Source organism: Balaenoptera physalus (assembly GCF_965194825.1).
Source record: "Balaenoptera physalus genome assembly, chromosome: 8".
Lineage (NCBI taxonomy): Eukaryota > Metazoa > Chordata > Mammalia > Artiodactyla > Balaenopteridae > Balaenoptera > Balaenoptera physalus.
Window position 1 is genome coordinate 43,640,433 of NC_138887.1, and position 26,562 is coordinate 43,666,994.

Below are 26,562 nucleotides of genomic sequence, written 5' to 3' on the forward strand. Positions count from 1 at the left end.
CAAAGTTAATAATAAATCATTTCTGCAGAGCACTTACGAAGATACAAAGCACTTTTACCTACGTATTCTTCCTTTACTGCTTATCACAAATCTTTAAGATAGATATCTAACCTATCTCAAATACAGTGATCCTCCAAAGAACATCACAGGAAGGAACTGTGTCTTCTGAGCTCTAGATAGGGAAATACAATTAGTATATTGAGTGCCTCAGTGTCAGAAGTCCTATAATGCGGTGTTATGAGAACAGGAAATTGGAACCTAATTCTAGTCCTGGGGGTAGAGTGGTCTGGGTTGAGGAAGGGAATGGTAATATTCTGGGATGTTTTTCCTAAGGAAACAAAAAAATAGTTGATTAAGATTTATATTACGAACACTCTCTCTGGCTCAAATATTGTGCTGAACATTGCTTATTTGTTTATTTCACTGTTACTACAACCTTAAGAGACAGACGATTTTATCCTCATTTTACAAATAAAATTTCTAAGGCTCAAAGCTATTAAAAAATGTATCCAAATTCACATAGCTAGTAACACGAAGATCTAATTCCAAAGTCTTTCAACCACTCTTCTAAAAGAAGGTATTCTAGGAGAAAAGAAAAAACATTTCATGATGAAGGAATGGGTAGGAAAGAAGCAAGTAGCCCTGACTGACTATAATCAAACTTGTACAGAGGAAGTTTAATAAGTGGGAAGGAGAGAGGGCTGAGAAAGTACATTAGAACCAGACTGTGAAGGATGCTGAGATAAGGTGTTTGAACTTCCTTCCCTCAATGCGCAAGGGGAAATCGTGAAAAAATGTTTTGAAAAGACTTACTGTTAAGCATGGTTAATTTGACAGCTGATTGAGATACGGCCAGATTGAAGAGCAAGTGAAAACTGGGGCAAAGCTAGTGGAGGGTGACAATGGTTCTGGCAGAAGGAACAGAAAGAGGAATGAATTGGAAAGATAGTTTAAAGATACAGCTGAAAGGGTTTTGCTACTGATTTAACTTGAAGGAAAGCTAGGCTGACAGTACAATGTTGAGTTTTAAGCATGAGTGGAAAGAAAAAAAGTAGTATCTTTTAACTACGATAAGGAGCCCAGTAAAAAGGAATGAAACAATAGGTTTTTAGGAAACATGATAAATTTCATATTAGGAATGTGTTTGATTTATTCATTTGGATACTTTTTAAATGATGACGGGAAATAACAGAAACTTGACATGGGACGTCAGCAGATGTGTTAGGACTAGGAATTCAGATTCGTGAAAAGTTGATGCCACTGGAGAAGTTAAAGGAACGAGACTGAAGATGCCGCTGCTGATGACAGCTGACAATTACATAATATCTCTTATCCGCCAAGCCCTAGTCAAGGTGATTGACTTATATTAATCCAATCCTCATAACAACCCTATATCTGAGGTACTATTATAAGCTTCATTTCATGGAAGAGGACACTGAGGCATGGAGAGAACAGTGACTTGCCCTAAATTATTACACAGTCAGTAAAAGACTGGGATTAAGCCTAGAGGTAGGGAATTATTCTATATATGTAATTAATATCACCACTGCACCACCACCATCAGTTTGGCTTGTGGCCTTCCAGAGAGAGAGAGGTCTGAAAGACACAACCCAAAGTGCTGGTGGTGATTTAGTCTGGGGGAGGGGCTGAGATTGGGGAAATGTTGAAGGAATACTTTCAGTGTGTCTCTGTGCTTTGACTCCCTCATAAAGGCGAAGGCAATGACATGGATGACTTTAAATGACTGAAACGATATCATTACTTACATATGAAATCAATATATCATTATGGAGGAAAATGTAGAATATAAATCTCTAAAGGCTGAAAATAATGATTTTTCATAGTCGTACTAGTTAAAGAGAACCACTGTTGAAGCTGTTACATTTCCTTCCAGGCTTTATAGCATCTTTGATATCTTATTTCATAGAGCTCATGTTACACCGAGTTTTACTTGGGTGTCCAACAAGTAATAAGACATTCTGTCTCCATTTCTTTAATAAATACTTTTCAGTCTCCAGTGCTGTGATACTTTATGGGCAGAACCTTTTCTTTAGCCCCGACATTCGATGATTTTTACTTTGATATCACTGGAGTGAAGAGATATCTACCAGCCTGGTTTTGTCTTGAAACAAGGTAATAAGCAAGTCCCCATTCACTGATCTCAGTGTCCTTTGGGCTCCTATTACTTTTGGCCTCTCACACGTTCAGCTGCTGTAAATTTTATATCATCTCAACAGTGATTCAGCCACCTGAGGGCAAGGGGATGGCAGCCCTACAGGAAGTCCTGAAAGGAAAACACCAACTGTGCAGGCTATGTTTGTTTTCTTCCTTCTTGTGTTTGCAAAAGGTGTTAGACTGAGGGTCAGATTTTTGTTTGCATCTTTTTGTTCTGTTTTATAGCCTTTCTGTATACAACTTTACATTCAGGCCAGCCTGTACAGCATGTAAGTAATGTGTTCTCACCTAGCCCCTCTCCAGATGTTGCTGGCAAGGTCCTGAGAGTTTGCCAGAAACTTCTCTGCTTCCCATGAGGAGGCACTGCTCTGTCAAGTTGCGCTCTTTGACCCTAAGTGCCTTCCTCCAATCTGGTTCTGCATCACAGCTAATAAAATGTCCCTGGACTTTCCAGCATATGGTAGCACTCTCGTCCTTAGTAGTGCATGCTGATGCAAGTTCTCCCCTTTGATGAAAGCCTTCTAAGTAACTTCAATAGAAAATCAGCAACAAGGTGGTTCTTAAGAAGTAGAGGGAGTAGGTTATTACCTGTATCTGCCTGGATCCAATCAGGAGACAAAACCCCACAAAGTTTAAACAGGGGACATTTAACATAAACATTAAGTGATGATAGGAGATTAAGTATAAAGATGAATTGCAGGCTGAGGAAGGAGAAACTGAGAAGGGGGGGATTCAGACCTCTTTGAAAGATGTACGGTTGCATGCCGATGGGTGGTGGAGAAGCTTGCAGTGTGTCCAGGTCAGGGCTGGTTCAATGTCCCCAGGCAAGTGGAACCACCCTCAGGCACACAGTTCTGAAACCACCCATGCACAGGACATCACAGGGAACTTGGAGCTGGAGAGATCGCCCCCTGCAGAACCTAGCATGCTGGTATGGCCTGGACTGGGGTGGCTCACCAGATGGCCAGCCCCATGGGCCCGCAGGCAGGGGACAGGAAAGGATGCAGGGAAGCAGCACTTCTGCACAAGCTGGGGGCAGCCCCACATCTCATGCTGCCTCTGTCCGAATTGAGAGCTGCAGCCAGATGCTAGAGAAACTTGTGTCCTGTGGGCACCCTCACACTGAAGAAACCGAAAGAGGCTGGGCAGTGGAGAAAAAAGTGTACTCTCCAGAAGTCTGGTGAAGAAGCCAAACCTGAACCAATGAGGATGGCCTCTTCCTTCTGGAACGTCTTGCAGCGCCATCTACTGACAAAGTTTAGCAACGGCCAGCTTAAAGGTGAATGATTAGGGACTAATGAATTATGTCCCGAGAATGTAATTTCCCTTTGTCACATAATATAAACTAATTAGGAGAGTGATATCACATCACTTTTGTCATATTCTATTGGGTAGAAGCAAGTTATAGGTCCAGGTCCTGCCCACTCGAGGGAAAGGGATTATACAGAGCATGGATCCGCCCACCACAAACTGCATTATTCATAATCGCCCCAAACTGGAAATGACCTAAATGCCCCTCAATATGTGAGTGGATAAGCAAACTGTGATACATCCATGCGATGCAATACTCCTCTGCAATGCAAGGGAATAAACTATTGATATACACACGACTCCATGCATCTCAAACCCTTTATGCTAAGTGATAGAAGCCAGTCTTAAAGTTTGCCTACCGTGTAATTCCATTTAAATGGCATTCTCAAAATTACAAAACTATTGAGCCAGATAACAGGCCAGCATTTGCCAAGGTCTGGGAAGGGGATCAGCAAGCTTGACTGTAAATCCTGTTAGTGGTGGTAGTTACCAGAATCCATACACATGACAAAATTCATAAAATCAATTTAGAATTCATTTATCGAATAAAAGTGAACTATACTGGATGCAAAATTACATAATAATAATACTTTAAAAGAAACAGCAAAAAGTCAGTATACTTTTATGTTCCCACCAGTAAGAAGTATGTAAGAGTTCCTGAGTCCAGACATCCACACAATTGACTGAAAATATTTAAAATTTTCACAAACCAAAATAACTCTATTTTGTTTTGCATTTATTTAATTAAAATGAGCTTGCATATTTCACGCATTTAGTAGCATACGTATTCACTCTTCTGCAAATTTATCTTGATATCCATTTATTAATTAAGTTCTTGGCATATTTTTAATGCATTACAGACACTCCTCAGAGTTTAGGATATTAATGTTTGTTACCTGTTACAAATATTTTCTCATTCTGTTACTTGTGTTTTGAGTCAATTTATGATGCAATTTTTAAATACACAAGTTTTTTTTTAATTACCCAATATAACCCAAACGTATCAATATTTTCCTTTTGCTTTTTGTTCTTGTTGACTTTTGCCTCCCCTGCTGAGGAGGAGATAAATTAATCACAAGTATGCTCTTGTAAGTCTTTTTATGCTTGATAGTTTACCTCTTTGATCAAGTTTAGCATTCAGCTTATTATGAGAAGCTTTTTTTTTTTTTAAAGCACAGAGGCAGAGCATGCTTGTTTTTGAAGCAGAAAGAGCCAGTGGAAACTTGTAGGTCCAACATCACTAGCCTGGGGTGATAGTGAAAGCTAAGTTGATCTGCCTCAGCCTGGAAAACGGCCAAGTTTGGAAAGAAAGATCAAGATGAAACTGATGGACAGAAAGCATAGGACAATAATGAATAATAAGAAGCTGTGGTGAGGATGTACATGTGAAGAACTGGGGAAACAGCAGGGAATTACAGAAGATGAGATTGTCAGAGCAGAGACCCATGGCTGAGGCTGTGTACGATGGTAAAGCCAAAAAAATTAAGATGAGACACAAACAAAAGAGTAAGGCTGACACAGCAAAGCAACATCTAGCTGCTGCCCAGAACGGTAGTAAATTCAGGAAGGGAGAGAAGAGCAGGGTAGTAGTGTCTCTGAGCGTGGAACACATGCAGACACGGAAGCAGGGTAGTGGGTAAGGAAGGAGACAAAACTAAAAGTAGGACGCTGGGGCTGGACTATATAGTTCATAGGCAAAAACCCAAACCAAAGAGCCCACTTATCACAGAAGATATGTATAAAGTGTCATCACAAAACCAGAGCATCACCATTATATGAACTGGCATAGGTCATAGCAGAACCACAGCAAGACAGACTAGATATTGCCTCTTATGACTTACTCAACCATGACTTTGCTAATTTGAGCTAAGCAAGGTTTACTTGCACAGCATCAGGGAGAGACAGCCTGCAACTAATTCCATCTGAGGGTATAGGAAGATTATTGGAGCTGAAATCATAGTTCACTCTAGGTATTATATAAGAGATAAAAATCTAACTGATGATTAAGAACTTAGTAGTATGGAAGAGGGACTTCCCTGGTGGCACAGTGGTTAAGAATCCTCCTGCCGATGCAGACGACACAGGTTTGAGCCCTGTTCCGGGAAGATCCCACATGCCGTGGAGCGACTAGGCCCGTGAGCCACAATTGCTGAGCCCACGCACCTACAGCCCGTGAGCCACAACTACTGAAGCCTGTGCGCCTAGAGCCCATGCTCCGCAACAAGAGAAGCCACCGCAATGAGAAGCCCGCACACTGCAACGAAGAGTAGTCCCCACTCGCCGCAACTAGAGAAAGCCCGCACAGGAACGAAGACTCAATGCAGCCAAAATTAATTAATAAATTAATTAATTTTAAAAAAAGAACTCAGTATTATGGAAGAGGAAACATTCAAAAAACAACTGTCCAGAAAGCTGAAAATAATCATCATACATACATATACATTTACAATTATATATACTTCTACATACACATGCATATATGTGATCTTCTTGAATTACTGAATGTTCAAATGTTTGATCATAACTCATCTTGATTCTAAAAAAGTCAATCCAACACTCAATTCTATTCAGAAACATTTTTTATAGATTCATATCAATTCAACAAATTTAAAGGTCTGGCAAATAGTAGGTTATAAATTATCAGGTTAAGTAAAATGATAAGCCTGATATATATTAGACAGGCTGGGTCCTGGGACCCTTTACTGGAGTGCTTGCATCTGGACAAACATCTCCTGGAGCAACAGAATACAAAGAAATAATAAGGGACTAAAAATAACTGCATGCATGCATAGTTGGGGCTATTATGAACAATAAGATACAAAAAGGGCACAAACCAACTGTCATTTCTGAGGCGCTGCGAGCAAAAGCAGGGTACTGCACATGATCCCTGCACACAGCACCACCAAGCGGTGGGAAGACCACCTAAGCAACCCCTCCTGCCCGACCCATGGATCTGCCTCTACCCTCACCCCATTTAAGGAACCAGTTCGCCCCTCCTCATGTCTTTCTCTGACTTATTTCATTTAGTATGATAATCTCTAAGTTCACTACATCTTTTTAGTCAATGATTTCAATGACTACTGCCAGGATTATGTTGGGCCACGAAGAAAATGAGATAGAAATGACAATGTCTTCCCTAGAGAAGACTCTGGCGTTCATATAGAAATCTTAATTCATAACTAAGGTTTGTCTTAAGTACAATGAAAATCCAAAGGAAAGGTAATTAACTTCACCAGGTGGAGGTCAAGATAAGCATCATAGAGGAGGTGATGTTATGAGCTGAATCTTGAAGGATGAGTTAGGATTTTCCAAACAGAGAATAAGGATAACAGTTCCTCAAGTAAAGGAATCAGCATGAGTGAAAAACATAAGCAAGTGACAGAATACAACATCTTTAAGACATGGCACAAAATGCTGTCATTGCCTCATTTGTCCCATAGGATCAGGGAAGTCATGAAGGGTGTGTGGGCTCTTCCTCCTCCTCCCACCAGGGCTCCCTCCTTTGTCAACCTGAATTCTCAGAGTTTTATTATTAAAGGAACTCTTTCCTTACAATGTCTCCGGAAAATTATTTTCTACATGTCCTGCAGGCATAGGATATGTGGATTTAAAGTACTGAATAAAAGTCAAGACTGGGATAAAATCTCAGAGTCAGCAAGTAGATAAGAGATCAAGCCATGTGAATTAACAAGAACATCAAGGAAAGCATGCAGTGTAGGAAAATCCATACCAAGGATAGAATTCCTGCCACCACCAAAATTTAAGCGGCTGGGAAGGCAGAATATTCAGAATTGTAAAACTATACAAAAATAATGATCCTAAAAACGAAAAGAGGAAAGCATCTCTACAAAAATTATAAATACTATCAAATGCAGCAGAGAAGTAGTATAAGATGAGGAGTTAAAGAGATACTTATTTGGCAACTAGAAAGTCATGGGTAACAGAATTGGGAGCAGTTTTCGCAAAGTGCTAGGTGCACCCCAGGCTGACGAGCAAATGGAAGTTGAGGAAGGAAAGATGGGAAGTACCAACTCTTCTTTCAAGGTGGTCATAGGAAGGGTGAGAGCCAGAGAAGTCAGGAGATAAGCCTGTGGCCAAGCAGAGTTGAGGCTCAAGTTTTGTTTCATAATTTTTAATTTTAGAGACAACTCTAAACATGGAGAATTCTAAACATTTTTGTGCGCGGGAAGAAAAGAGAATGGAAACAGGTAATGAAGAAGGTAATAGATGTGATAAAGGGCATAGGTGGAACAAGTAATCTTGGAAGGAAGAGTCCAGAAATGTCTCCATATGAGACAGAGGGAAATGCAGCATCAAATACATAAATTAAGAAGTGGAAAAGAGGAGAGGTTATAGACTTTTACTTTATGGCCTCCATTTGCCTGCCTTTTTAATAGGAAGACATTTCAAATGCCAAGAGTTAAGAACTAGGAAGTCTGCACTGGAGGTTTAACAGGAAAAAACTGTTAACATCAAGTGTGCAATACCATGTACCAGTTCCTAGGGGAGCTGCCTCTCCATATATGATCTCAGAAAATCCATATAGCTCTGGCAAACTAGGTATTAAAATAGAGAAACTGAAGTTCACAGAAGTTAAGTACTGACCCGAAGTCACACAGGTAGTACATAGCAAAACCTAGACTTGAAATTTCATCAGTCTGGTCCCAAAGCCTCTATTATTTTCACTGCATTATTTTGCGCCTACCCCACTTCCAGAACAGTAGTGACTTGGACAATGCCAGGATTGTTAATTGAGGACTATGCATGATTGACCATATGAACATGGGTCCATCTGAATAGTAATGGTGACAACCAATGTTCTCTAATTGTCTCTAGTACGATTCAGCAGTTTGGGAGCAGGGTTAGTAAATCACAAAGGTGAAGACAAAAAGACCAAAGTAGTTTGTTGTGTGTCACTAATATCAGTGCAGTGAGCTCGCCACTGTGTCAAGAAGGGAGTAAAATCTGGAGGGATTCAAGGATTGAGAAAATAGCAACATGTCCACTGACAGCTGATGATGAAGATCAAGTTGAGATAAAGTGTGGAAAAGCTGTGGAAGGCATAGATTCATGTAGAAGATGCCTGAGTAGAAACAATTATTACTATCATCATTAAACTCTTACATGGCACTTCACAGTTTACAAAATGCCTTAATATATTTGGTCATTCAGGAAAGCAGCACAGCATAATGGACAACACTTAGCCTTGGACCATGTGGCCCAAATTTGGCTCTTACTGGGCAGCAAGAAGAAGCCACTTAATTTCTTTTCAATTTCCACATTGTTATATGAGAGCAGTAATTCCTCCCTCATGGGAAGTTATAAGCATTAAAGCAAATGAACAAAAACATCTGGCACATGGTATGTACTCAATATGCGGTACTTATATTTATTAAGAGTCTTTGGGGGAAATTTTGATTCATCAAATAAGACTGAGGTAGACAATATTACTTCATTGATATGTAATTTTAGATCTAAAAGATGCCCTCTTATCTCATTTTAGAAAAGGGAAAATGGGGGATTAGAGAGGAAAACAAACTTGACTGAGGAGATTGAAATAGGATGAGACTAGAGCTTGTTAATATTGCTCAGAATTTCATTCCAGAAATAAAACTGAATCTACACACTGATCAATCAATCTAGACTGACTACCAAAGTCTGACAAATGTTTCAGATATGAGGATATGGATAGACATATAGGACCTTATTTAACATTCTAATCTTACAAGAAGATGGAAGGCTTTTGTTAGAGAAAAAGAGGAAAGGTGGACACAGAAGCTTATTTACCCAAACGCTAAGCAGAAAAGTTATTTAGGCAGAGAGAGAGAAAAATTGGGGCATCTAAGCTTTCCAATGACACTGAAGATATACCTAGTGTAGGAAATGCTGAAGAAGACAGTAAGATCAGTAAAAAGAAGGCACAGTGGCCAAATGATATTTTACCCAATATCAGGATAATAAAAGGGCTCCATTCTGTTTTAGTCTCTTATATTACTTTTTTCTTCATTTTCTTGTAGGAAGATGATGGTAATAAGCAACACATCAAGAATCCTGAATTCCTATCAAATTTCTTCTCTTCTCTTTCTTACCTTTTTCTGTCCAGATGTTTCATCTATGCAAATGCTGAAAAGGAAGTTTTCTGGAAAATACATCTACAACGATGTAGACTTTTAAAAGTTAACAAAATAAATGAGTAAAGTTGAGTTTGCTTACTTTTTAAAATATGTTTTAATTTCCCTTTGGAAAGTAAAACCTGACAAAATTCAATTTGACAGACTGGAATAAGCAAGTCATTTTAATTGTCAATATTTTAATTAGGCTACCAAATTTAACTCTATGTACATGTGCTCTGTTTCATGTCCATGAATTAGCAGTATAGCATGTGACTGAACTTATAACTAATTTAACTTGACTCCACTAATAAAATCCAAGTTAGTTGTAAGGAGCCAACATATTACTTAATCACCTAAAATATTGTTCAAATGTCTTAGTGAAAATATTCTTGAAAACAAGGACGTCCCAAGCTAGCATGCTTTGTCCTTAGAGTCATTGTTGCGATGAATGCCAAATGTATCTTTGGAGTTAGAGAATTGAACATCTTCAGGCATATTTTTTCAAAATTTCTTCAGATACTTTCATGAGAGCATTTAAAAAGTGAATCCATTTGACATCATTTCCAACCTAAAGCAGGCTAATGCAGCTATTACAAAACATCCACCATTACTCAATAGCCATCAGATAAGGAAAATAAATCATCTGGTTGCCATAGAATTATAAATGCAGAAAGTGATACACCATGGTAACATTAAGATTTTGGCATGAGGTACAAAAGTCCATATGTAGAAAGTCTGTGCTTTTTCTAAGTAATGGACTTACATTATGGACACTATCCACTCTTATATAAAGAATTATGCCATAATTATATCTCAAAGCTCAAAGATGGAAAAGTTAATAAAAATAGCTAATTGTTACTGAGGTACCACTTCACTATTGGGCTATATATGATTTTTACTATACTTTTATATTTAAAATATTTTATGTTCAATTATATATATATACATATATATATAATCTATATACACACATATATACACATATATATATAAATGGAAACTCCAGTACTCCTAAATCCAAAGCTTTTATTATTAATCTCTAAACTCTTCCTTCCTGATGAGAACTATGTAACACATCTTTTTTCCTGGATTTACCTTGATTACCAAGAATGTCAATATCATAATCAGGAAATAATGGTTTTATTCTTTTTACCTGTTCCTCTTTTCCTACTACCACCTCTAATATTTAATCCAACTGTTCTCTTCCACCATTTTCCCCCAATTGTATTTTTGACCCTTGTTTTAAATTTTCTATCAGTTTCAAAAGGAAAAGGAAAAGGATCATAATAAGAACTATTTTTAACTATTTTCTCTATGTCTAACACTGAACTGCACATTTTAGATTTGCTCTGTCATAGAATCACCCAGCAAACCTATTTGGCAAATGTCAAGCAGCTCTTAAACGGCAAACTGAAGGCTTCAACTAAAGAGTTACTCAAAAATCCTAAGCCTCAATAAATATGTGAAAGTGCTCAACTTTATTAGTCATCAAGAAAATGAAAATTAAAACCACAATGTGATTCCACTACACATTCATCAAAACGGTTAGAAAAAAACAGACAATATTAAGTATTGTCTGTGGAGTGTGGAGTAACTAACTGGCACATGCATATATTGCCAGAGGGCACAGAATTGGTACAATGACTGGAAAACTGTTTGGCAGGATTTACTAAAGCTGGACATACACATCCTCTATGACCCAGTAATTCCACTCCCAGAATATACTGAGCAAAAACACAGGCATGTTTACCAAAAGACATGCACAAGAATGTTCATGGCAGCATGATAACAGCACTGCAACTGTAAACAACCCAAAGGCTCAGCCAAAGGAGAATGGGGTCAATAAACTGAGGTGTATCCATATAAAGAAACACTACACAGCAATGAGAACACATAAACTATGACTACATACAACACAGATTAATGTTACCATATTATTAAGCAAAGAAGCTAGTCACACAAAAAAAAGTAATGTGCTGTATGATTCCACTTACATAAAATTCGAAAAGAGGCAAAACTAATCTATGGCGTAGAAGTCAGAACAGTGGTTAGTTTGGCTTGGGCAGTGGGGGAGGTAGTGGATGCTGACGGGAACGGATCACAGCAGAGATTCTGGGGGGCTACTGGTGATGTTTTCTTTCTTGATCTGGGTGCTGGTTACATACAGGCGTTCAATTTGTGAAATTGAACATGGGTACATTTTTTTGCATCCATTCACTTTTCTTTATAAGTGAACAAAAAAGTATACTTAAAGAATGTCTCTGCTTTCTATGTTATGCTTCTTAATTTATATTCTAAAGGCCAGAAAAGTAAAAACAAATATTTATCACGTTATCACCAAACTTTTTCAAGAGTGGGCAGAGTCCATAAAATAAAAAGAAACCAGTATGTGTATAGAGGGGATTTGTTTATTATGGAATTTATAAGATAGAGTCTATCTTATAAACACTTTCACCAGTTGAACCAAATAAAATTATTTTAAAAAGCAAAAAATATTTACAAAGTTATAAAGTCATCAAAAAGCAAAGATTCACCAAATTTAACTAAAACTTTCAGATCTCAAAATAAAGTCCAGGAATTTCTAATATCAGGGCTGTTAGAACGTTAGAGGTTCACATCAAAGTATGAATGTAACAAAATCCATTCATTTATTCATTAATTTGCTCACTCATTCATTCATCCCATGGTTATTGATTATTAGATTCTAAGCACTGAAGTCCACAATCCTTCTAGTGCTTGGGTAACAAATGCAAATGCCCATCAGGGCCAGGTGGAGATGGCGAGCTAGCAGAGGCCTGGTGTAAGCGTGCATCGTGTGAGTGGCAGGGACTGTGCAATACTGTTAAGCACATGCCCCTATGTGTGGAATGGGGCAGCAACTACTAAGGGCCCACTGATTCTTTTCATGTCAGTCCAACGGAAATCACAATTTACTATGTGAAACCAACCGGTTTTCAAATGTAGTCTCTTTAAAAGAAAACAAACAAGAAACACTGTGACAAACAAAGCACATCTGTGAGCTGAATCAGACATATGGCTGCCAGTTTATAACATATGATCAAATTAAAGAGACATGAATGCTTACTGGGTTACAGCCATGAGAAGCTCGTTTGTCCGTTAGGTGCCCAACCACTTAAGTACCACATTCATTCTCTGTTTCGCTGTAGACTGAGAATTAACGGTTTAAAAATAAATCACTTAATTACATTATGGTTCATTCTTGCTATGAAATACTATGCACCATTTAAATGAATGAGATAGCATTATTATGTCCAAATATATAAATAGTAATGTCTTTGAAAAATTTTTGAGTAAAAATTAACAAAATCAGAACTTCAAGTAGGGTATGTTTTTTGCTCTTACACGTATACACACACGTTTGGAAAAATAAATATCAAACTACTGGGCTTCCCTGGTGGCGCAGTGGTTGAGAGTCTGCCTGCCAATGCAGGGGACACGGGTTCGAGCCCTGGTCTGGGAAGATCCCACATGCCTTGGAGCAACCGGGCCCGTGAGCCACAACTACTGAGCCTGCGTGTCTGGAGCCTGTGCTCCGCAACAAGAGAGGCCGCGACAGTGAGAGGCCCATGCACCGCGATGAAGAGTGGCCCCCGCTTGCTGCAACTGGAGAAAGCCCTCGCACAGAAAGGAAGACCCAACACAGCCAAATAAATAAATAAATAAATAAATAAAAATCCTTAAAAAAAAAAAAACTATTAACATAGGGGTGCCACAGAAGAGGTGGGCAAAAGTTGGCACTGGAGCACTTTCACTTTTTATTTTCCTGCCTTTTTCCATGTATTCTACGTATTAAGTGGGAAAAAATAGCCCTCATGGCAGAGCTCACTGCTCCCTGAGGATCTGGCCTGCTACCTCTTTAATTAGGTAGCGTTCCGGACCAGCATAAGCCTCTCCTGATCCCTTATCCCCAAGGGCCAATAGGAAAGTGGCTCAGCAATACAGCATCACTTGCTTTTCTCTGCACCTTCCCTTTGGTCCCAGGCACGTGGTGCTGGAGAGTGGGGTTTCTCACTAACTGCCTCACATGCAGAGCACGCACAGGAGTGTCAAGCAGTCTGCCTTTCCAAAAGCTTTCATATAATCATTCTCAAACAAAAACTAGCCCAAGGAATACTGTTTTCCTTCCCACTAGAAGATCATGTAACCAGCTTTCAGTATTAAGATTGACAGGAGAGAAAGACCTTGAAGGAACAATCCCTCTATCAAAGACATTTTAAAATAACCTTAGGGATATTAAAGATCACAAAAATAATAGACTGCAAGCTCCTGGAGAAAGTGTCATGCTCACCTTTTTATGTCCCAGGGGTAGAAATATTGCGTTTTCTATCACCTGCACTGAAAAATATCTTTTGATTTGCAGTAAAGAAAGCAGAAAAACAATGAAGAAAATGGTTCAACACCTGATGGACAAGATAGATATAATTTCTTTTAAAGTATTGGTTACTATTTAAGTCTTCTAATGCTAGTTTCTAAATAATAAATCTTGATACAATGTGATAAGAAATTTAATTAACCTTCTTTACCTACTTAAAAAATTTTGTCTTTTTTTAAGATACAAAATAAAAGAAAAAGAAAAAATATTTTTCCTTGTGATAGTAACTCTTAGGATGTCTTCTTTTTAAAAGAACTATTGCCTATTTGATAGCTATGATGATAGTATAATTTCCTTTTTCACATTTAACTTTTAATATCTATTCCAATGGATAAAATATTTCCATTCTTCCTACTTCAGAAAAAAAGTATTAGGGTTTCCCTGGTGGTGCAGTGGTTAAGAATCTGCCTGCCAATGCAGGGGACACAGGTTCGAGCCCTGGTCCAGGAAGATCCCACATGCCACGGAGCAAACAAGCCCGTGCACCACAACTACTGAGCCTGCGCTCTAGAGCCCACGAGCCACAACTACTGAGCCTGCATGTCACAGCTACTGAAGCCCATGAGCCTAGAGCCCGTGCTCCACTACAAGAGAAGCCACAGCAATGAGAAGCTCCACACAGCAACGAAGAGCAGCCCCCGCTCACCGCAACTAGAGAAAGCCCATGCGCAGCAATGAAGACCCAATGCAGCCAAAAATAATTTAATTTAATTTTTTAAAAAAGTATTATTGTTAGGTAATCGCTATTTTCATTGCTTATAATTTCCATTACACCTGCAGTCAAAAATACCTGTACAACACATGGTTTCCAGAATGAAAACGTCATAGACTGAGGTCAGAATAAAACATAAACCTGACTTCATAGGGTCATACATATAACCTTTTAATCACTTATTTGAAATGAATATAAAATAAATTGCCATAATTTTTAAATCAATAAAACATTTCTATATATTATTTTCACATAAGTAGATCAGGAAGTTACAGACCAGAGTTGCCCTTCAAAACATTTGACCAACAAGGTTTATAAAAATAATCTTGATACAAATTATAATATAGACATTTTCGTCAACTAATAGTTAATTTAATATATAAAAATTATCTGAAAAAATAAATGTTGCTAAATACTCAATGTAAATTTTCATGTATTTATTCTATTCAAATGGCTAATGCTCACCCTAGATGTTTACAAAATAATTTAAAAATTATTATCTTTAACATTTTTGTATCTACTGTTAAGATAACTGCAGGTAAACAAATAGAAATAAACAGGGACCTAACAGAAACTCTTTAAGAGAACAAATTAGAAAATCTTTGAAATTTTGTGTGTTTAAAAGCTGGGTGTGACAAGAGTTGATATTAAACAAAATAATTTGTGAAATCAAAATATGCATACTTCTTTGTGAAAAACACAGAGAATATTAAATGCATGGCTATACTGATCTCAGTTGTGTAAAACAAACTAGAAAGATCAGTCATATAACTCTAAGAGAGTAACTTTTTAAACCTCTGGGAATTGTTATTAGTTTTGCTGGCCCTCCCAATGGGATTCTGACTCTGTACTATAAGCAGAAAATAACAATTTAAAAATCTGCTAAGAAACAAATATTAACAACCTGTGAGGAAAATATATCTGATAAAAATCCATGTACTCATAATATTTATGTTTCAATCTATTTTGGACACTTAAGTATTGTTGCCTGAAAAGATATTTTCAATATTTATTGAAAATAAAGGATCCAAGCTCTAAAGGACCCAAGAGATAATATATAAAACACATGACTCTAAAAGGCAAGAACCTGTTAGGTCTGGATAGTAATCTCTTACTGGCATATCAGAAAATATTTAACTAGGGAATACAAACAACTAGAAAAATACATAATTTCCAGTCTACGAAGTACAAACGTGAACTTGGTAAAAAACATTATTTGGGTACAGTTCCTAACATATTTTCAAAGAGACTTATACTGGACTGAGTTAATGTATAACCCTTTTGATTTTGAAGCTGACAGTATCCCAACTTAAGTAGCTGAGCTGCTACTTTCTGCAGTAGATGAAACGCGTCAAAATCATATACTGAACATCAAAAAGCTCATTATTGATTATCTTTGGTGCCAGACACATTTGCATGACTAATACAGTCTGCATACTTAACAACTGATATAAATAGGCTTTAAATTAAAATACACTGAGAAAATTTACCCTACACTAATGAAATACCTCAGCAACCTACATTCAAATGCTATGCTCACAAAGACAATCAAATTTTCCCATTTTTGAGCAGGCAAAATTTGGAGGCGGCCCACACATTCATCCCTCTGTCTTTACAGTTCTTACAAGGAGGAATGTTAGGGGTTTTTTGTTTTTTTCTTTAAGAGGAGAGCCGTGGACAAAGTTTAGAAAAGAATAACTTTGGGCTTCCCTGGTGGTGCAGTGGTTAAGAATCCGCCTGCCAATGCAGGGGACACGGGTTCGAGCCCTGGTCTGGGAAGATCCCACATGCCGCGGAGTAACTGGGCCCATGAGCCACAACTACTGAGCCTGCGCGTCTGGAGCCTGTGCTCCGCAACAAGAGAGGCCACGATAGTGAGAGGCCCGCGCACCGTGATGAAGAGTGGCCCCCGCTTGCCGCAACTAGAGAAAGCCCTAGCACAGAAACGAAGACCCAACACAGCCAAAAATAAATAAATAAATAAACAAATAAATAAATGAATTAAAAAGCAAGTTTAAAAAAAAAAAAAAGAATGACTTTTATTTTTCACCCTTTGCTCTGTGCCTTTGCCTTGCCTCCCCCAGAACCATCCTCTTAAAACACTTGTACTTATTAATACAATCTTCCTTTCATATAAAGATATGTAAATGAGAGTATGGTAGGCAGAATACTAATGATACCCAATATTCCCACCCCCTCTTATAGAGGTTTAGTATAATCTCCACCCCTTGGGTTTGGACAAGACCTATAAATATGGTAGAAACCCCCCTCTAGATTATAGTACTTTATATGGTGATGGTATAGTAATTCTCATAATTAGGTTATACTATATGACTCCTTAGTAAATTGGACAGAAAGATTCTCCTGCTGGTTTTGAAGAAGTATGTTGTTATGTTGTGATAGGGCCACATGGCAAAGAACTGCTGGGGTCCTTTAGGAGCAGAGAGCAGCCCCTGGGTGACAGCCATCAAGAAAATGGGAACTTGAGTCCTACAACTACAAAGAACTGAATTGTGTCAACAACCACAAGATCCTGGAGTACGACCCTGAGCTCCAGAAACATGGCAGCCCAGGCAACACACTGCTTTCAGCCTTCAGAGACGTGGAGCAGTGGAGCCAGCTAAGCAGTGCCTGGTCTCCTGCCCCACAGAAACTGTGAGATAATAAATGTGTGCTGTTTTAAGCTGCCAAATTTGTGGTAGTTTGTTCTGCAACACAGAAAACTAATACAAATAGTAGCAGGCTAATAGCATTGAGCTAAAGTCACTGTGCTCTTAGAGAAACTTAGGTTGTTAAGTGATGAAAGCAATTTTTATTTTGCAGCAGTTCAAGGCCTTTGCCAGTTCTCTAGAAACATATGTTTTATACCTGAACCTCTGGGATTTTTTTGTCTGAACCTCTATATTCAACACATAATTTAGATTTTCTATGAAAGGTGAGTAAAATTAGAAGTAGACATAAACTTGTAGTATTTTACATAGTACTTTATATTTGTATAGCATTTTATTATTTAAGAAGTACTCTTGGGACTTCCCTGGTGGCGCAAGGGTTAAAAATCTGCCTGCTAATGCAGGGGACACAGGTTCGAGCCCTGGTCTGGGAAGATCCCACATGCAGCGGAGCAACTAAGCCCGTGCGCCACAACTAGTGAAGCCCGTGTGCCTAGAGCGCATGCTCCACAACAAGTGAAGCCACTGCAATGAGAAGCCCGCGCACCACAATGAAGAGTAGCCCCCGCTTGCTGCAACTAGAGAAAGCCCGCGTGCAGCAACAAAGACCCAATGCAGCCAAAAATTAAAAAATAAATACATAAACAGTACTCTTAGTGTAACAGAGAAGAACAAACCTGACTCCATGCTGGATCTATTCCTTTAGTTCTAACCTTTGCGCTCTGTTGCCTGTGCTTAGTCATGCTGGCTCTTCACCTTCTGTAAAAGAATGTTGCCTACAGCCTGACATATATATCATAGCCCATTCTCCAGGCTCTGACCTTTAAAGGTACAACTCTTTTTCATTCATACAGAGATAAAAAGTTGCAGAACAGAGAATAACAATTGTCTTATTGTAGGTTTATAGGAACATCAGCGACCTGACCTACGTGGACAGCTGCAAGAACAAAGGATTCCGGCACCAAGAAGTTTGCAACAACCTGCCATATCCTCTCCCCTCTTAGGATAAAAGAAGCCTGAATTCTCACTCGGGTAAGATGGTTCTTTGTAACACCAGTCCACCACCTTCTCAGTCTGCTGGCTTTCTGAATAAAGTCACTATTCCTTTTGCCCCAACAACCCGTCTCTAGATTTATTGGCCTGCCGTGCAGCAAGCAGTACAAGATTGGACTCGGTAATATTAGATTTCTGAGAGGATAGCAGCAGAGACATACCTTCTATTTTCCATAAGTTCTCTCAGAAAAACAGATGGATCAACTAGAAATGCCAAACGACAAGCTCACAGAGAACACCTACAGCAAAGTGGCTATTAAGACATCTCCATGAGCCCCTAAGTACCAGCAGGTGTGGATGAACTACTGCAAGCTATAAAACACACAGGGTATTAACATCTTGCCAGAGGAAGCAGAGAGAAGCAAATAGGTTTTGTCAAATGTAAGAAGAAAATGACTCTCATATTTCCAATAAGTGCTCACTAGTAGTGTAGCATCGCTTAGAATGTCAGGTGAACCTGGGAGGAATTCTTGCTGATTCAATCTGTGGTTTCAAGGGGCCTGAGGAAAGAATGGAGTCCTATGAATCCTCAAAATTAACCAGCCCATTTCCCTTCCAAGAAGAAACCGCTGGAAGTAGAATACAATTTGTCCAAGACAAGGGATAAAGAAGGTCAAGGGAAAGCAACAGCCAGACAAAAGAGAAAAAGATCATGGCCAGAAGAATATCTATATCTATATCCATATCTATATATCTGTATCTATATCCATATCTCCATATTTTTGAAAACTTGGCAAAACAAAATAGAATGGTGAATTCTAAAATGTAAAGCTAGACATCCATCTATTCTGATCCACACTTCCCTTTTAAAAGTTCAGGAACTAATTTTTTATAAAAATGAGCAATAGAAAAAGATGCCACCTGAATCTAGTACAATGTTACCATAGGATAAAAGAATAATAAATAGAATAACATTACCATAGACAATGAAAGTTTGTCAAACAGACATGCCACAAAGTGGATGAGAATCAAACATAACTTAGTATTTCAACAGAAGTTAAGAAAAGATAGAAGAAATAAAATACATAAATCAAAATTAGGAAAACTCAAAAATGAAGTGATAGAATTCAGGAAGGACTTTGAAATACAAGGAAAAAATAATTTTGAAAATGAAGACTAAACTAGAAGGGCATAAGAGAAAAAGATAAAACAAAACCAAGAGTTTACAACCTATGAGGGAAAAAATGGTGCAAATAAAAGCAAAAAATAAAAGAAATGATTCAATCTGGGTGTCCGTTACACAGGGGTATTCAATTTGTGGACATGATCTAGCAATACATTCACACGCTGTGTACATCTTGTATTTATATTATACTTCAGGAAAAAATTAAAAATAATGAAATGAAGAAAGAGACAAATGTGATTCAAGAGAAAGTTGGCTTCAATCCTTTATGCCAGAAAACCATGATTTGCATCCACATTTTACTGAAACTCCTCTCATAAATGTCTCCAAAGACTTTCTAAGTCCAATGACACTGACTCTTTAAGACTTGTAACACTGGTGATCACTTCCTCATTTCTGTGCTATCCCCCTCTCCTATTTTCCTCCTAACCTTTCTAGTCACTTCTTGTTAGTCTCCTTTGTGGGTTTTTCTTCCTCCACTAGCCCTTCAAATATTGGCGTTTCCGGACTCTATATTCAACTATTTTCCCTTTTTTACTCAAATTCTCTTCCTAAGCAGTGATATCATACCTAAAGGGCTCAGCTTTCACACATACACATGCTGTTAATTCTCAAATTTGCATTTCTAGTTCTGGTTTCTCTCTTGAAAAATAGCCCTTTACATCCAACTGTTAATGAGATCTCTCCACTGACTATAAGACAGTCTCCCTCCTTGTCAAACTTGCTTCCCACCCAGCCCTCCTTAACTCCAAGAAGGAAAGTGATCATATCTTCTTGTTCAATAAATAATTTAAGTTTCCCCATCATAAGAAAAACCTTTCAACACTCCTACACTTTTTATATCCTTCTCCATATTTCTTTTCCTTAACAATTCTATTTCTGGATTGAATAGGCAGTATTACTGCCTTTATCACAATTCAGTCACTTCTTCATCTCCTACATTCTAATTTCTCATCCCTTTACCAAAACTGCCCTCTCTGTAGCACTGATAATGTTGTCTATTATTAATTTTTTTCCTTTCACTCTTACAAATGTGATTCTAATTTGCACTGACATGATTTGCCTTATACTACTTTGTCTGCTCAGTCTGTTTACATTGATATTCCCTAAACATTCTACTGTCACCTAAATAATGGCATTTTCCAAGTTACTCTGATAAAGTGAATGGCAGAGAAGGAAAGCAAGAGAAAAAAATAAGATAGAGAATGAGGTAGAGAGAGAAAAACAGAAAGGAGAGACTCCTTCAGGGACCATTAACTCCCTAGGGTTCAATAATTCAACCTATTCTGACAACACCCTATCCTAGCTGCAGGATCAATATTTCAAATAACTGTACGTGGAAATAAAACAGTTATAACTGAGAAACACTGAGCATTTTTTATGTTCTCACAGAAATATACTCTTATCTTCTTAGTTTCCTCTTGCTGTTAGACTTTGTCTTCCCAATCATCAAGAAATAAAATTGGAATTGTTTTTTGATTCCTTTTCGTCTGCAACATCCAATAAAATGTTAAGTTATATAAGCTCCTACTGAGTGGCTTCTCACATCAGCTCCACACTTCCTTTCCTTTGCTATTGTGACAACACTCAAATACCCTCATGATCGCTCACTAAGACTCTGATAAGAGTTCCCTTTATTTTCTCTCTGCCTTTCATCCCTCTCTGCTTTAATCAATCCTAAATATTACTAATGACATGTCAATCAAACACTATGCTCAACCTCCTTCCTAGTCTCCATGCTGTTTTTAGAAATACCTACAGGATGCCACTGTCTAGCATCAACATCCTCCACCAATTTGCCCCAGCTTTATCTTCTGCTGTTTCCCAACCAACCAATGTCTGTGAACCTATTCCATATGTGCCTATCTCTGTGTTTTTTAAACATTTTCCTTGCCTATAACAATTTGTAATTTTTCATCCCCTCATATGAAATTTTACCAAGCCTCCAAATGGAGTTTTGGGAAGAAATCTCTCACTGCCCTTATTATCATCTGACCACATATTCCTTTTATGACACACACAGAATTTTTTTCAAAATATGTTTTTAATCAGACCTAATATTAAGATGATTACATGAGAAAACTATTCAACATTATGTATATGAAGGTGAATTACATGGAGTTCCACGTCTACTAATGACAATGCAACTTGTACTAAACTAACTCCCACAGATAATGATGATGAAGTAAAAAAGTACAAAAAAAATTATTTGAAGGCAGTGGATTCAGTAAGAGCAGACAAAGACTGGAGAGTTTTTCACTCAAGGAATGTCCTAATTCATGTGGGGAGGAATGGCTAGAACTCAAGCAGAAAGCTACAGACCTTCTAGCTTGGAAAGGCATAGGACAGAAATTTAAGGTACCAGATCAACTTAAAAGTGAGAAGGCGTATCCAGAAACTGAAGGAGGCGCCCTGAGATCTGTGTCTATACTCTTTCCCAAGTCCTTAGCTGACACCTGAACTGCATGAGCAAGCAGACCCTGAAAAGCAGTGGCTGGAAAGTTAAAAGAGATGCGTGGATGCTGCCCATTGCAAGGCAGTTTTGAGCGTGAGTCCAGCCAAGTAAACTGTCTGCTAGAATAAAAACGGACTCTCTTCAAAGGTAACAGAGCTCAGAATCAAGAATGAAAGTATATAATCCATAGTGTCCAGTACAAAATAAAAATTACTAGACATGCAAAGAAACAAAATATGATGCATCGCCAAAAGAAAAAACAGTCAATGCAAACCTAAAGTAACCCACATGTTAAAATTAGCACACAGGGATTTTAAAACTGCTATTAAAATATGTTCAAAAGTTTAAAGGAAAAGAGAGTCATAATAAATAAAAATATGGGGGAGCACTCAGGATAGAAATGGAAAATATACAAAATGAAAGTTCTAGAATTGCAAAGTACAATATTTACATGGACCATTAATGGAGTGGGCTTAACAGCATACGGGAGATGTCAGAAGAAAGGGAAAATAAATCAAAGGTATTTATCCAACTTGAAAAACAGAGGAAACAAAGATTGAATAAGAATGAACAGAATCACGGTGACCTGTGGGACAATGCCCAAAAGTCAATCTGTCTGTCTGTCTATCTGTCTATGAGTCCCTGAAGGAGAGGAGAGAAAGAATGAGGCAGAGATATTATTTGGAAAAAACAATGGCCAAAAATTTGGTGTAAAACATATACTCTGTATCCAAAAATCTTAGTATCCCAAGAAATATAAATATCAATCTCTCCAACACTGCCACCACACACACATAGGCACAGTATAGAGAAACTACTGCAAACCAAAGATAAAGAGAAAATCTTGAAAGATAAAACAGTTACAAACAGGATAATACCAGCATGAATGAAACCTAAATCTACATGAGAAAGAGATTAGACAACAATAAGGCATTTCTGAGACGCTTAAAGAAAAAAAAATGTTAACCCAGAATTCTATATCCAGGGAAAATATCCTTCAAAAATAAAGATGAAATGAAGGCGTTTTCAGATTAATGATAACTGAGAGGATCTGTCACCAATAAATCTGCATCACAAATTGTATATGTTCTGACTTTGTATTTATGTATACCTGTGTGTTTGTATACACATATGTACATATGCATATGTATATACATATGTATACTTTGTATATATGTAAATATTCTGACTTTGCACTGGACTTACTTGCCTTCTAATGTTCTCCTACTATATTACCTGCATTGTTTCTTTAAAATAATTTAGTAAATACACTGTGATGTGTTTGTGTACGCTACTTAACTTTAATCTACAACTAGGGGTGGTTAGTTAACATTTAAAATATGCTAATCAAAAATCCTGCCTATAAGGATGCTTAAACAGCTGAAGTGCCTCAATCAGGGGCACTCTCCAAAGGCAGCTAGAGTGAGCACTTCAGATACTGCTAATTATGTGTGCACCTGCATGTTAACTACTATCAGGAATATCAGAAATAATTTTTCATTAAATAATTTTTCATTAAATAATTCATTTCATTTTTCATTAAATAATTTTTCATTGAAGAGAATGTTGCTCTTCATATGTGGTGGCTGAAAATATTTTATGGTCACTGCTGCCCTTTCATAAATGGGGTCCAAGAATCAAAGGAGTAGCAGATGTAAGCTATTCTATACAGGACGGATAAACAACAAGGTCCTACTGTATAGCACAGCGAACTATATTCAATATCCTGTGATAAACCACAATGGAAAAGAATATTAAAAAAAAGAATGTTTACATGTGTATAACTGAGTCACTTTGCTGCACAGCAGAGACTGGCACAACATTGTAAATCAACTATACTTGAATTAAAAAAAAAAAAAGAGAGAGAGAGAGTCTAGCTGCATGTCCCATCTTGATGCAGGATTCTGCCTTCTGACCACAAGGGAAGGTAACAGATCCTGACATCAGTATATTGTTTAGTAGGCTTATTCACAGTGAAACTGTGATGTAAGGTGCTTGAAAATGCGCCTAAATAAACCAAAGCTGAGAGTTTACCCAGTTTGTTGAAACCACTTATATGACTGAATGTCAAGCCTAGTTGCTAGTAAATATAATGTGGTGTATGTGGCAGAATTCAGTTGGGATTTGCTTTCAGGATACCATACCATCTAGTGGTGGGGTCTCGGGGGAGGACATGTATAGCTCTCATCAAGTAAAGTTCATCTTAAGTCAGTTTGCAATCTCCCCCAGCCCAACTCTACCTCCCCCACCTCACCTGGCCAAGAAAAGGAGTCATTACAGGATCAACAAGCCTTTGCATGTCTTTTTAAAAATACTGTATGTAGTAATTTTATTTATATAAATTTATTTTCATATATGCTTGTATATATATGTTCATATATATATATTCATTCTAGTTTGGCACTTACACCAATAAAGTTTTATATAAGAAGACGATAGAGAACACAGTTTGATATTAAGAAAATATTTTTAAGCGGACAAATTAAGTAAATGAAATTCTTCAGTGAATGAATACATAAAGAATTAATTGGTTCACAGATTTTGAAGATGGCAAGAATTTTAAAGGCCCAGAGAGATCGTTTATCTGACTCAAGAAAGCTTAATCAGAAGATCACAAATGCTTTTCTCTTTTGTAGGAAGAAATGCCACAACCTTTCTTTTAAAACAAAGTTCTTTTAAGCATTACTTTTGATAATTCATTGAGAGCAATGAATGAAATCATCATACCTCTAAATGGTATCCAACTCTGATGAAGGCACAAAGTGGGTCAAAAGCTCCAGTACCGCAGGTCAGAAGATGCGTCCTATTATAGTGATGCAAAACCCGAACATAATTTGCACACTCACTCTAAAGCAGGGGAAAAAAAAAAAAGAAATTGGTTAGTGTAATGAACATATTTAGTTCTTTTTTGATTTTTGCTTTTCCGAGCCCTAGAAATCTCATGTATAATCCTTGCTTGGTTAGAGAAGGCAAAGGGGGCAGATGAAAAGAAGTTAAGGACCAGTGGAAGAAGAGACGGAGGTGACCAATACAGCGATGTATGAATTACATTTAATAATGCGAGTGTATCATTTTCATGTATTCTAGTACACAAGGAATTTTTAAAAAGCACTGTTCAGAAATTTATCCAGGTATAAAGATTTACATGGCAATATGTTTCACTAAATAATTAAATTCTTCCCAAACCTGTTATGTTTTTAAATTTCATATAAACAATGAAATCAGCATAAAGTCAGAAAACAAATAACTAGAAAAAGCTTCATTACACTTAAGGGAACATATGCAGACCTTAGGGCACTACAGAGTTTTGATGTTTGGGATAACAACAAAATAAGTCTTATACCTTCAAACTCATAAATTCATATAAAGTACTTTCATAGAGAATTTTTAAGTAAACAGATAGAAAGCTAACTGATAAAAATAACATTTTATACCTATTACTGTAAGATTACAGTCCTGAGATCAGCAAACTTTTTCTATAAAGGACCAGAGAGTAAATATAATTAGTTTGATGGGCCATCTGGTCTCTGCTGCAAGTATTTACTTCTGCAGCTATAGCATAAAAGCAGCCGTTGACAACAGAAAAATGAATGTATATGGAAGTGTTCCAACAAAACTTCATTTATGGCAGGTCACATTCGGCCCCAGAGCTCTAGTTTGCCCATAATGGGATTCAACTGTAATCTTATCACGGACAGAATCTTGATTTTACACATCTTTGTATTCTGTAGCTAATCAAACCCAGTACCTGATACACACTCCATGTGTAACAAAGTTTTAATAGATCAGTCATTAGGTGAGTATGCTGAATGAAAAAAAGTTTAAAATTACTTCAGACAAACTTGACTAAATTAATTTTAGCAAATACCTTGTTGGCAAATCAGGTACTGCTAGTTCATTTAAATTATGAGAGAAATACTAAACCCTTTTATTGCTAAATATCACTTTGACATTAGTACATGCAATAGTCAGTACATACTATGTTTTATAAGGTCAGATTCTGACTTTTAAATTCTCTCATGTAACAGTATTAGGATGAAAAAGCCAGCAGAACTATCTCACCGTAAGTGATTCAGAATATAGCATTCCCTTGGTAAGAACAAGTAACACACTACTGAACCGATTATCTGGGGCACACAGACTTATTCCTTTAATTTCCCCTTCATGCAGCATCCTAGTCTGTATATGACCTGTATAGTTGGGAAAATCTAATATCCTATTTTCATATTGCTATAAGCACCTGCTTCTCATCTCTTGAAACTGTCACATCTTGAGGAAGCCAATTAGACCACATTTTGGCTCGGGGGGGCTTAGATTGACACAGCCTCTGAATGTGTTCAATTAGTCAGCATCACGCCGTAGACTAAGGCAGCAAGGATGTCTTGACTCATCCCTTGGCTGTTACCCAGTTGCTGCAAGAATCAGGAGTTGGTATAATGTGTGTTAGATTTCTACATGGTATTTTTTTTCTTACTGAAAAAAAGGATGAGTTAACTTTCAAAAGGAGCTGTGCATGCATTCCGCCAAAGCTGTGCATTGTGTCATTGGCCAGCTACTC

At 37.6% G+C, this 26,562-nt stretch overlaps 1 protein-coding gene across 5 annotated transcripts in view; it reads right to left on the reverse strand.

The window, feature by feature from the left end:
• Positions 1-26,562, reverse strand: part of SEMA3E (semaphorin 3E) — a 273,212-nt gene that overhangs the window by 74,899 nt on the left and 171,751 nt on the right. For all 5 annotated transcript variants that reach the window (XR_014266690.1, XR_014266691.1, XM_082472482.1 and 2 more), the window contains exon 4: positions 24,732-24,851. Coding sequence is in view for 3 of the 5 variants with exons in the window: in XM_082472482.1 (XP_082328608.1) it covers positions 24,732-24,851 (120 nt within the window). In the remaining 2 variants the exon portion in view is untranslated. The remainder of the gene's footprint in view (positions 1-24,731; positions 24,852-26,562) is intronic.